At 38.2% G+C, this 12462-nt stretch overlaps 2 protein-coding genes and 1 pseudogene across 4 annotated transcripts; all 3 read left to right on the top strand.

Moving 5' to 3' along the window:
• The first annotated feature begins 1362 nt into the window (after positions 1 to 1362).
• Positions 1363 to 5181, top strand: LOC121777379 (annotated as a pseudogene).
• Positions 5182 to 5811: 630 nt separating this feature from the next.
• On the top strand, positions 5812 to 9080 carry LOC121777380 (phosphoglycerate mutase-like protein AT74H). Of its 3 annotated transcripts, none has more exons than XM_042174621.1 (4): positions 5812 to 5900; positions 6021 to 6569; positions 6717 to 8300; positions 8446 to 9080. In XM_042174621.1, the coding sequence occupies exons 3-4, from the start codon at positions 7853 to 7855 to the stop codon at positions 8874 to 8876; spliced, it is 879 nt and encodes a 292-aa protein (XP_042030555.1). In that variant the 5' UTR covers positions 5812 to 5900; positions 6021 to 6569; positions 6717 to 7852; the 3' UTR covers positions 8877 to 9080. The 3 variants fall into 3 exon arrangements, with proteins under 3 accessions (XP_042030555.1, XP_042030554.1, XP_042030553.1); XM_042174620.1 differs by having other exon boundaries at positions 6732 to 8300; XM_042174619.1 differs by having other exon boundaries at positions 5813 to 5900; positions 6016 to 8300.
• A 1188-nt stretch (positions 9081 to 10268) lies between these two features.
• Positions 10269 to 12224, top strand: LOC121777606 (proteasome subunit alpha type-4). The gene is made up of 2 exons (XM_042174912.1): positions 10269 to 10423; positions 11339 to 12224. Exon 2 carries the CDS (start codon positions 11347 to 11349, stop codon positions 12094 to 12096), a length of 750 nt encoding a protein of 249 aa, XP_042030846.1. The 5' UTR covers positions 10269 to 10423; positions 11339 to 11346; the 3' UTR covers positions 12097 to 12224.
• Positions 12225 to 12462: the final 238 nt, after the last annotated feature.

Here is a 12462-nt window from a genome sequence, read left to right on the forward strand (position 1 = left end):
TTTTTTTAAGTTTAAGTTGTAACTTTGTTTTAATGTTGTGTGTTTTTTAATAAAGTGTGTTTGTTTTTTTATTAAAGTGTGTTTGTTTTAATTGAATTGAGTTGGAAATAAAAATAAAAATGAAATTGAATGAATAGTAATTTAAGGAACGGTTAAGGAACGGAGGGTTGCAGGTTCCGTTCCTTAGTTAAGGAATGGAGTAAAAAAGTACAGTGGAGCCCGCAAATAGTAGTTTAAGGAACGGTTTAGGAACGGTATAGGAACAGCGTTGTGGATGGCCTTCCACAAAGGACAAAAAAATAATTAATTAATTTATAAATTCCAAAAGGTAGAAACTTGTCTTATTTCTTGCCAACTGAATGTGGGATTTGAGTTATAAATCCGTGGGACCCATAACCATAGATTTGATCATGTTTTACTTCTTGGCTTCCCACTTTAGAATATGTGCTCACACTATTTTAATATATCGGCTTAAAAATAAATTTTTTATAACCACGAACATTTTTCTTAAACACGTGTTAATAAAATATACCAGGGGCGAAGTCGACCAATTGACGATTATGTATATGCTATATATGTATGATGTAATTAAAAGTTGTGGCACAATTGACAGTTTCGCCGCATTTAAAGCATTAGTTGTCGAGTTCGACCCTTCACCTTAATTTTATTCATCATTTCACTCTTTTTTCTAGATCTTTCATGTACATTCACATTAAGTTGATTTTATTTTTTGTTAGGAGTATTTATAATTTAAGTTCTGAATACTTTTTAGCTCGTTAATGTAGAATCAAGTCTATGTCATTTTGTGCCCCCAACGTTAAATTCTTGGCCTCGCCTTAAAATGTTACGTATTTCGTGGTTGCAGGGAGTATATCATTCACATAAAATTCCATGCAGGAGTGTATAAACTGTGAGCTTAGAACCACTAATTGGAGTTTAGAATCATTAATCGTATTTAATAATGAAAACTAAATTACTGTATATATTATTATTAATAATAATAATATCTAAATTTTAAAATTACACTATAATTTGCTTATAAAGGTATCCAGAAAGAGGCCCAATTATAGAAGGAATTTTTGAAGAAGTATGAGTCCACGAGCTAAAGGGCTTTTTGCTTTTTGGGCTTGCGCGAGCGGAAATGAATGCGTTCAAAATTGAATTGGTGCGAATTTTGCAACGGAGGAGTAGAATTTGTGGAGGGAAAGGAGCATCAGGGTTCCAATCAAGGCTCGAAAACGCGCGGGAGAGGATTTGAAGATGCCTGTGGCGAGATCAGAATCGTCCGGTTCTAGAGTTATTGCTCACGTTGACATGGATTACTTCTATGTCAAGGTTTCCCCCCCCCCCCCCCTCTCTCTATGCTCTCGTGGCTCGCCTACTAGTAACTGCTCAACTTTTTGAATAATTTATAGATATCTGTTTGTTCATTGCAGTTGGAGAAAACTGATTAGTAATTCCACAAACCGTATTCATTTGATTAATTTATGGATATCTGTTTGTTCATTGCATTTGGAGAAAACTGATTGGTAATTACGCGAACCGAGTTTGTTTGACACAGCCATTTAGAGTAGAATTTGATGATTTTTTTTCACGATTTACTGAATATTCTAGCTATTTGACGAATATCAATATTTTAAGTATGTTATGAGTATTTCTGTAGTTGAGTATATTCTAGCTATTTTGATGAAATTTCATGAGTTTCCATGAAAATTTTGTAGATATGTCTTTGATCAGCGCATTTAGAAAAAACTGATTAGTAATTCTACTAACCAAATTTGTATTTTTGGAGAGTAGTTATTTGATGAAATTTTTATGTTTTAAATATGCTATGAGTATTTCTGCAGTTGAGCAGCGGAAACAGCCAAGGTTAAGAGGTCGGCCTACTGCAGTTGTGCAGTACAGCGCGTGGCAAGGAGGGGGTCTTATTGCTGTGGGATATGAAGCCCGCGCGTTTGGTGTCAAAAGGTAAAAACGAAAAACCATTTAAATGTGTTCAACAACAAAAATGCGTGATTGTGAATGTTACTTTTCATGTGGTTTTAAGGTCAATGCGTGGTGATGAGGCCAAAAAGGTCTGTCCTGAAATTGAGCTTGTAACAGTTCCAGTGAGTCATGGTAAAGCAGATTTAACTGTGTACCGGGATATGCTAGTTCAGAGGTCTACATAGTGAATATTTGTAAGACATTATTTCCCAACTTTTGGATCTATCTATTCAACAAAAACAAAATACTTGTAGGTGGTGTCTATCCTTTCAAGCAAGGGTCGATGTGAGCGTGCTTCTATTGATGAAGTCTACCTGGATCTTACTGAAGCTGCAGAAACAATGTTGGCCGAAAATCCCCCTGAGAGTTTGGAAGCAATTAGTGAAGAAGCTCTTAAATCACACATTTTGGGGCTTCATTCGGTATACAACTTTATTTTGGTTTCTCCATACTCTATTAGTACTTCTTTTTGCCCCCCTAGGTTGGTGCGTCCATTTTGCTGCAAGATGGAATAATATATATGTTACAGGGATCAAAGTTCTTTGGCCAAAAAAATACAAATAATGATTCAAAGTTTCCAGCCTCGTATTAGTTTCCCTGCCATTCAGTGTTTCTTTATTTATGTATTTAAACCTTTCATTTGTATAGGAAGGGGGGGGGGGGGGGAAGTTCTTGCATACCATTTGTGGAGTATCTACTTTTACATGTACTTGCTAACCCAGGACAAGGATGGATCTGACAATCGAGATCGTGTGATGGAATGGTTTCTTAGCAATGCTGATCGTCGTGATAAATTATTGGCATGTGGAGCCCTTATTGTAGCAGAACTTAGAATGGAAGTTCTGAAGAAAACTGAATTCACGTGTTCAGCTGGCATAGCCCATAATAAGGCCAGTGGTAGCATTTCATTTTTTTTTAATCATGTGCTTCAATCTTGTCAATGTATATTCATTTTAGAGTTTGCGCACAAAAATGTGCTCCTCTCCGGACTCTAACTGGGCATTTATATGATGTGAACAGATGCTTGCTAAATTAACTAGTGGAATGCACAAACCTGCTCAACAGACTATTGTGCCTTCCTCATCTGTTGAGGAGCTGCTTGCATCTCTGCCTATTAAAAAAATGAAGTATATTTTTATGATTATTCTATAGCAAATGGCTAAACTTCTTGTTTGGACATAAAGGCATAAGTTATTACAGGAAACAACTTGGAGGAAAACTGGGAACCTCTTTGCAAGATAAGTGTGCTGTGAACACTGTTGGGGATCTATTGCAGTTTTCAGAGGAGAAGCTGCAAGATCTCTGTGGCATAAATACTGGGTTTGTATTCTGCTTTGTGTATTTTTGGTACGTTCTTAATACATAGGAATACATTATATTATGACAAAATTGTTTTTGACTGGTAGCTTATTTACTGGGATGGAATTCCATAAACCTCCTTATAACATTAGTTGTTCAGCTGTTAATCCGATGATATCTTGCATAACAGTTGCTCATATTCAATGGACCGCTTTACATCTTTCGCTTGCTAAGATTCTAGGATTTTATTTCTTGGATATGTATGAGGCACCCCTTCTGTTTTTCTTACTTTGCGGGTTCTAGTGCTAGTCATCCCTTTTCTTCTCTAAGATAACATCATTGTCTACAGTTTCTTCAACATTATAAAATATGCTTTCTTGCACACTTTCATAAAATAGCATTTCTGAAGTTTGAAATCTTACCTTTCCTACAGTTATACATTTTTGTAATTAACTGTCTTCAATTTTGGATTTGTTTATCATCCATAACAGTACATGGATATGGACTATTGCACATGGGATATGTGGGGATCAGGTAGAGGGTCGCCTCCTTCCCAAAAGTCATGGTTCCGGGAAGACATTTCCTGGAGGTCAGGCTCTTAGAAAGTTCTCTACTGTACGGTCTCTCTCCCTCTCTTGTAAGATCTGTTATCCTTTTCAGATAGTTGTTTGAGATACAAAGTATTGTAGTTCGATGATCGCAACTTTATTTCCCTCCACTGCCTACTATTGCAGGTCCAGAAGTGGCTGAATGATCTTTGTTCTGAATTGAGTGAACGTCTTCTTCGTGATATGGAACAGAATAAACGCATTGCTCGTACTCTTACCCTGCATGCAAGTGCTTATAAGGTCTATCTCTGCCTAAATTTTTTTATTGCATATAGCACTAAAAGCCTCACATGTTACAAACAACTTACTATTGCACTTCATTTTTTGTGAATTTTATCCCCCAGTTGAATGACTCGGAATCACTCAAAAAGTTCCCTTCAAAGTCATGCTCCTTAAGGTATGGGGTTGCAAAGATCCAAGAAGATGCCCTCAATCTATTTCATGCCGGGCTGCGTGAATATGTTGGGGTATACCATGAGAAGTTGAAAGAATCCACGCAGCAGGAGTGGGCAATAACTGGTCTCTCTGTCTCAGCAAGTAAAATAGTTGATATTCCAACTGTGAGTCGAAGTCATTTTGTCCCTCATGCAGCTCATTTATATTGTTCTTAAGTGTTCATGTTGCATGTTTCCCACTAATGTAAATGAGTAAATGTGGTTATAGCACACAAATGTGATGTCATCATTTCTTGCAATGTTTAAGGTTCTTGACTTCTTGTGCATCCGTGGTACCAATCTAGTTTCTGATGGAAAATTGGCTTGCATACTATTTCTAGAGCATCTTTATACAGTTGGTTCATTTTGTGAAAGATTTGCAATACTTTTCTATGCAGTTACTTATTGCTTATTGGGAAAGTGTGCAGTTACATATTCTTAGTAATTTTACTCTTTCAATGTTACTACTGGTGGACTTTTTTTGTGAATCATAACCAGGTTCACTTCATATTTACAGTAAAATCCTCTCATTCTTCTGAATGTTTTGGCAGGGGACGAACTCAATTATGAAGTATTTCCATCACCAAAATCAGACTCGTGCTTAGTTAAATGATGCTGCACCTTTGTCACCATCAGGTTCTATATTCTGCTTTTAAAGTATGAATATAGCTTGATTGTGTTGTGAAATTTCTGTTATCTTCATTATAACTTTCTGCTTGATTTAGGTACTACGAGCTCCATAGGACTAAATATGGCTGACTATCCAGAAAATGATGTGTGTGAGGATGACACGATGCTTGGTCATGGCATGCCATGTTCAGGACCAGATGTTGTTAAAATAGAAGTTTCTAAGGCAAGTTTTGGTTTCATATTATCAGTTTTGTGTGGAAAATATAATCCTTGATGTAAAACAGACTTTCCCTATTTATTCAGCATCTTGATTATACACACAAACATGCATTAATGGAATAAAATATACTACAAGCAAGAAGTTTAGATTGGAGAACTAAGCTTTTCCTGAAAATGTAGCTAGTGTGTGTTTCTCATCTTAGCTTGTGAGTAATACCTTTGGTCTTTTCTTACTTTTTCCCAATGTAGGATGATATTTACGAAGATGTAGATAAGAAAGACCCACCTTTCTCTGGTGAGGAGCAGAGCCTGGTGCTCCAAGAAGATACTCCTACATCATGCTTATTGCTTAGGTGGGTCAAAACTGATTTCAGTTGAAAGTGGTCTGGAATCAAAACTCACTCAGTCAAAGATGGATCTCCTAAGACCTCGTTTAAAATCAGATAAAAAGAAAGAAAGATAGAGAAGGTTAGTTATTCATTATTTTTTTCATCTGTATATAATATCTAAATTAAGAAATCCTAAAACCAAAAATTTCTGTGATGTGTCATTTGCTCCACCCACTTATGAGGAAGTTGATCATCTTATTTAATGATAATTTTCTTTATTGAGTTCAAGTTTGTGGTATTGTTGTAGGGAACTTCATCAATCTTAAGATTTTTCGGCAGTCAAGACTGTCATGCGAATCTTAAGACTTTTCAAGAGAGTGGAACATCTTCATCTGGTAATCATCCATTTCCTAACCCCTTCTTAGAGGGCATGAGCTTGTGTTCTTCACATTACACATCCTCATGTCATGTTTTCAAAACGGTAACCAATTTTTATGTGAATTTTTTAAGGTAAGCCGCTTGGGAAAATCCAGCAAACACCAAAGAATATGCAATTCCAGAACTGATGAATGGAGTTACAAGAGTGATGAGATTGATCCTTCTGTCTTGAATGAATCACCTCGAGGTTCAAGCAGAAGTGCGTGCATGGATGCAGCCTCAGAAGCGGGCTAACGTTGTGAAAAAGGGTTCTAGTATTGCTCACTATTTCTCATCAACTCCAAACTCTTGATCCTGTTGGCCTATCCAAAACTTGTATATCTCGAAATATCAAATTGTTAATAGGTAGCCGTTTTTATTCCAGAGAAGTAGCATCATTGTTGGTAAATGCTCTATTTACAACTTTATGTATAGTTGCACGTGTAATTGAGGACAAGTTCTGGAGATTCTTCCGCCTCTGTCAATAAATCTATTTGAACAGTCACCGTGATATGCTTTGACAAGATGCTACATAGTCGTACATTTTTTTGAAAATAAAAGTAGTGCAGTCACAGGTGTTGGTGAGCAGATTCTCGTCCCGGGCGAGGATTTCACGGTCATCTCTTCTGGTCAGTGTAAGAAATCTGGTACGTTTTTAACACATCCCCTAATTTTGTTTACACTATGTTGTGCTACTGTAATTTACTCTCTTTTTGTGATTGGCAAGGCAAAGAAGTGTGCTGTTTCTTTTCTTTAAGGCAAATCACACTGATACTCAGGAACAACTCTCTTAGTTTGTGATCATGCAGGTTATTGCTAAAAGGAATCTTTATACTGAGCTGTGTATGATCATCTCATCTTCATATGATTGATATCACCACTGTCTCTCATCCTCGATTTCTTCCAAGATTGCTATCCCGTTTTCGTCTGAGACGGAGAATGAAGTCTGGTATGTGTTACTACTTACTACTCTTTCGGTTTTTTCCTTCTTTTGGCTGAGTATAGGAAAAAAGGTTTCCCACCTTTCTTTGCTTCCGAAAATGAGAATGGCCCCAAATGAAATTGGTTTGTAAAACACACACAAACCTCGCCCATTGCTACAACAAGGTCACCGGATTCAGTGGCGTTGGGATCATCTACCTCCAGCTCCCCGGCCTCATGCAGATTATCGATTCGTACATGGATTACTCTGGAATCGTCTCTCACCATCTGCTGCAGCTCACGGTCGCCAACATCTTATCCCCCGGCGACACGTTTATGCTCCTCAAGTCGATCAAGGGCGAGATGAGCGGCGTAACCGTCTTTGACAACATGTTTGCCAACAGCAACAAGGTGATCGAGATTGTGCGGATGGAAGGCCAATTCAGTCACGCGGATCAGGTCGTGGATTGGAATACTGTTAGGGGAATGATGAAATAAGTGACGACGACGGATCTGAAGGCGGCTCAGCCTTTCCCCAACTTGATCAAGCAAGTGCAATACACGTTCATCACTAAATCTCTCGGCCTAGTAGACACGTCATTACATTTAGCGTGATTCCTGTTATTGGAAGAAGAAAAAAGGTACTCCCATTTAGGGTACTTTTTCCTAAAACTTCACCAAAAGAAGGAAAAACTCATCTCTTTCTGCATCTAATATTTTGCATTCCAGCTGTATTTTGACCTACTTTTGATTGGGAAAGAGTGGATATCTCTCTCAAGTCTCTATCTGTCCAATCTCTGTTTCTCTCTCTCTATATATCAGTCATTACTTTTACCTTCTAATTTTTCATAAAGTCAAGTGATTTTGATTCCTCTGATGCGTCTCCATCTTTCTTATTACGTGGGACACGTCCAAAAGAAACTGTCAAAGATTGTTATATATAGTACATAGACAAAATCGGAAATCCCCATTATTTCATTCTAGATTTAAAAAATCCACCACCATCACCATGGCTGACAAAACCCCCAAGAACAGGTGGCTTCCCAAGCGCATAGTCCTACTCCGCCACGGCGAGAGCAGCGATAACTCCGGCAGCGGAGACGGCATTTCTCCCAGCCACAGCACCCCGCTGACCCGGCGCGGGGCGGAGCAGGCGAGGCAAGCCGGCACCCTCATCAAAAACCTCCTCGACCAGAGCTGCCCCTCGTGGAAGATCTACGTCTACGTCTCCCCCTTCGAGTGCACGCGATCAACGCTGCGCGAGATGGGCCGCGCCTTCCCCGCCAGCAGGCTGATCGGCGTGAGAGAGGAGTGCCGTGTCCGGGAGCAGGACTTCGGCAACTTCCAGGACCCTCAGAAGATGAGGCAGCTCAAGGAAGTCCGCGACAAATTCGGCCGCTTCTTCTTCCGTTTCCCCGAGGGCGAGTCCGGAGCCGACGTCTACGACCGCGTCTCGAGTAAGTAGGTTCGGTTAGGAAATATATTAGGTGATCCTATCCTGAATCAATGGGGATCATTTTTAATTTTTTAAACAAATTCGTGTCGGCTTGCTCATTCAAACTTGGACAATATCAAATTAATATGCAGTCGATGATCCTATAGGTTTTTTAGAATCAATGTGGAGGGACATTGATATGCAGAGGTTCCCACACGACGGCGGGGACGAGGTGAATCTGATGATCGTGTCGCACGGGCTGGCGATCCGGATCTTCCTGATGCGGTGGTTCCGGTGGACGGTGGAGGAGTTCGAGCGGCTGAAGAGCCCGAAGGACTGCGAGTTCAGGGTGATGCAGCTCGGGGAGGGAGGCGAGTACAGCCTCGCCGTGCACCACGACGAGGAGAGGCTGAGGGCGTGGGGGCTGTCGGCGGATATGGTGGCGGAGCAGAAGCTGAGAGCTGGATCAAGGAGCCACCATGAGGAGGAGGAATCGGTGGATGAGGAGGTTTTGTGGTATCGCACTTTCTTTGGCGCCGCCGACGGGGATGATGACACGGCGGAGACACGTGGCGGTGAGGAAGAGGGGTTGGAGTAATTATTTGCGGTGTGGTTGTTTGTTAATTAATTAATTAATTAATCGTGCTTTGCTACAAAAGGCGTTATGTTGATGCGTGGTGGTTTCAATTGTTTAAGCTCTTTTTTTATTTTTATGATTTGATAGTGCTAGTAATTACTCAGTAAATATAGATTGAAATTTGTCACTAAAGGAGCTAGATATTAAACTATGGTTGTTGACTTATATCTATTGGCTTAATTGTGATTAGGTTTAAGTGAGAGGCTTAATTAGCGATTGCTTTTTTTTTTCATTTGTGAAATATATGAGTACGTCAACAAGAATTTTTTATTGCTCTATTTGTTACTTAAACAATACTACTAATAATTGTTATTAGTGCTAGGTATTATTGTAATTAAATTATTATTTTTCATTAATTTTCAACTATACTTGTAACTTTTGAAATTGAAACATAAAAGCATAAACTTCATTTTTTTTTTCAGTTGTCCGAATTGGTTCTGATGTGGTAAATAATTCATGTCGTTTTTGATATATTAACATTAGTTTAATAGATTAAATAATATTTTAGAAGATATTTTGTGTTTATTGAAATGGAAAATAATATATTTATATCAATGTGAAATTAAATTTTTTCTTGAAAATGAAATGTGATATATTTGGTGTGATAAAATAAAAAGAAAAGTGTGTATCAATTATGGAACGGATAGAGTATTAAGTAAAATGACACTAAGTACTAATTATTTGTATTATTACTTTATTTGTCCCTTATTAAGTGATCATATTCCTTTCACACAGTCCCACAGTACGTGAATCATCTATTTGTTTTTGAAATTCAACCCTTAATTCTTTCTCATACTTAATTATTTTTTGCTTAATTAATTTAACATCACCTTCTTAAATATCGTGTCGAAAGGTGACGTATAACTTAACAAGGGATTATTGTCAATGAACATGATTAAGAAACATAATATTGAAAAGATTGCATCCGTAAAAAAATGTTATGAGGCGATTTTGATTTTTTTTAAAACACTAATGCAATTTATTTGCATTATGATTTTATAGAATTTCAACTATATTTATGTACGTACAAATTTCATACTCCATTTTTTTATTAATAAATAATACTCTCTCCATCCCCAAAAAATATACATTTTGAGTTCGACACGAGTTTTAACGCAAAATTAGTAAAGTTAGAGAGAGGTAGTGAGAAAAACTAATTAAAATATTATTAATGGAGAATGAGTCTCACTTTAATAAAAAGAAAATAGTTTCTAAATTATGTAGAACAGATTAAAAATGAAAGAGTGTATATTTTTGTGGGACAAAGTAAATAATTTATAATTGAACCAAAACAATAAATTGAGAAATAAGAGGGTAGTGTTCTGAAGCACTAATAGAAAGCTTGGGGTCAAATTGGATATAACGAAAAATATTTGTTTTGAAGAACTGAAAGCTTGATAAAAAAGGCAGCTCACGTCAAAATATATATTGCTGCTGGTCTGTGTGAAGCCTCTGATTCCGATTATAATCAACATTTTATCGCGGCCAGATCCAGATCTTTATATCAGGTTCTTCCGCTTGTTTTTTCTCTCTGATTATTCAATTTTGCCTTAGTTTTTAGGTTTTTTGATACTAATTCGTCGAATTCTTCGAAGTTAACTGTTGATCCTGTATTACTGCTATATTTCTTCGTTTGAGTTCGAGAAGAGACGCAATAATCCAGATTTTGTTGGCTTTTGAGTTTCTACTTGGTTAATTTTTTTTTTTTTTGGGAATTAGGGTAGATAAATAAACCATATATGCATATATAAATGCATAAGTTGAGATATGAATTTACATTTTGAAGGCTGGGCTGTGGTTCCGCCGTATTGTTCCTTTAGATATTTTTGTTGCAAATAGTGTATCAAGCCATTAATTTTTCATAGTAGTAGAAATGTAGAATTTAGAGAAGATGTGAAATTGAAGCTGGATTTTCTGTATGATAAGTTTAAATCCATTAATTGTTCATATAGTATTTAGAGAAGATGCGAATTTGAAGCTGGATTTTCTGTAAAACAAGAAATAAAAAGCCATTAATGGTTCATAGTGCATAGAGAAGCTGTGAAATAAGTAGCTAGATTTGCTGTAAATTAGTAGTAAAAACATCAGACATCGCTTCAGAGTTCAGTGCAATGATTCCTTACTTGCTAATGGCCGATAGTCAGTTGTTGAGCTATGAAATGTTCGTTTGCGTTGTAAGTGTTTCTGAAGTTGCAATAATATATTTTGCCCTACTTAAAATGATAGTAGTTTATATTAGTCATTTAGTCCAGAAGTTTGTAGCTCACATTTGTCTATGGTTTTGAATCTGTCTTGATATATTGTTGTATCTCCAATATATTCCCTTCCAGTTTGGCTATAAGTTATTGTGGTTCGGCTCATTTAGTATGTCATCGTCAAATCAATTGGATCATATTTGTAACTGTTAGAGCATCTTTGTGTAGATTGAAACATGTCTCGGAGGTATGACAGCCGTACAACAATCTTCTCGCCAGAAGGCCGTCTTTACCAGGTCGAGTATGCAATGGAGGCGATTGGCAATGCAGGGAGCGCCATCGGTATACTGTCTAAAGATGGGGTTATATTGGTTGGTGAAAAGAAGGTGACTTCGAAGCTTCTACAGACCTCTGCATCCACTGAGAAAATGTACAAGATTGACGACCACGTTGCTTGTGCCGTTGCTGGGATCATGTCTGATGCTAACATCCTCATCAACACAGCCAGAGTCCAAGCTCAGCGATACGCTTTCGCCTACCAAGAGCCAATGCCAGTCGAACAGCTGGTCCAGTCCTTGTGCGACACCAAGCAAGGCTACACTCAGTTTGGTGGGCTCCGTCCGTTTGGTGTTTCCTTCCTCTTCGCAGGCTGGGACAAGAACTACGGTTTCCAGCTCTACATGAGTGATCCGAGTGGAAATTACAGCGGATGGAAGGCTGCAGCTATCGGGGCAAACAACCAGGCTGCTCAGTCGATGCTCAAGCAAGACTACAAGGATGAAATCACGAGGGAGGAGGCGATTCAGCTTGCTATCAAGGTGCTTAGTAAGACAATGGACAGCACAAGTCTCACTTCGGAGAAGCTTGAATTGGCCGAGGTCTTCCTCTCTAGTGGAAACGTCAAGTACAAGGTTTGCTCGCCCGAGGCCCTAAATCAGCTGTTGATCAAGTCTGGAGTTACTCAACCCGCTGCAGAGGCTTCTTAAGCTTGTATTTTGTTTGAACTGTAGTATTTGAACCTGTTTTTCTGCTTGTTTAAGAATCTGCCATTGATGAATGTCCTATGTTGAATTCTATTTAAGATGCAGTTTATTTGAACTTCTTTTTCTAGTTACTTGCCTTTTGTTTGAAACTTTGCTTCATGAGCACCATCGAGTATACATTAGGGTTCTTGGCCTTTAAAATCACGATGAAATTTGGTATTTTTGCTGATCTTAAAACTGTCGCGAATACTATGAACTTAGGGCATCATTAACCCCGTCCCCATTTCCGGCCCAAAGTCCCCTCCACGTCATCATTCCTCTACAGTTGCGGCCCAGGCCCCAACTGCTGTAACCCTGCAGGTTGCGGCC

Source organism: Salvia splendens, chromosome 18 (assembly GCF_004379255.2).
Source record: "Salvia splendens isolate huo1 chromosome 18, SspV2, whole genome shotgun sequence".
Lineage (NCBI taxonomy): Eukaryota > Viridiplantae > Streptophyta > Magnoliopsida > Lamiales > Lamiaceae > Salvia > Salvia splendens.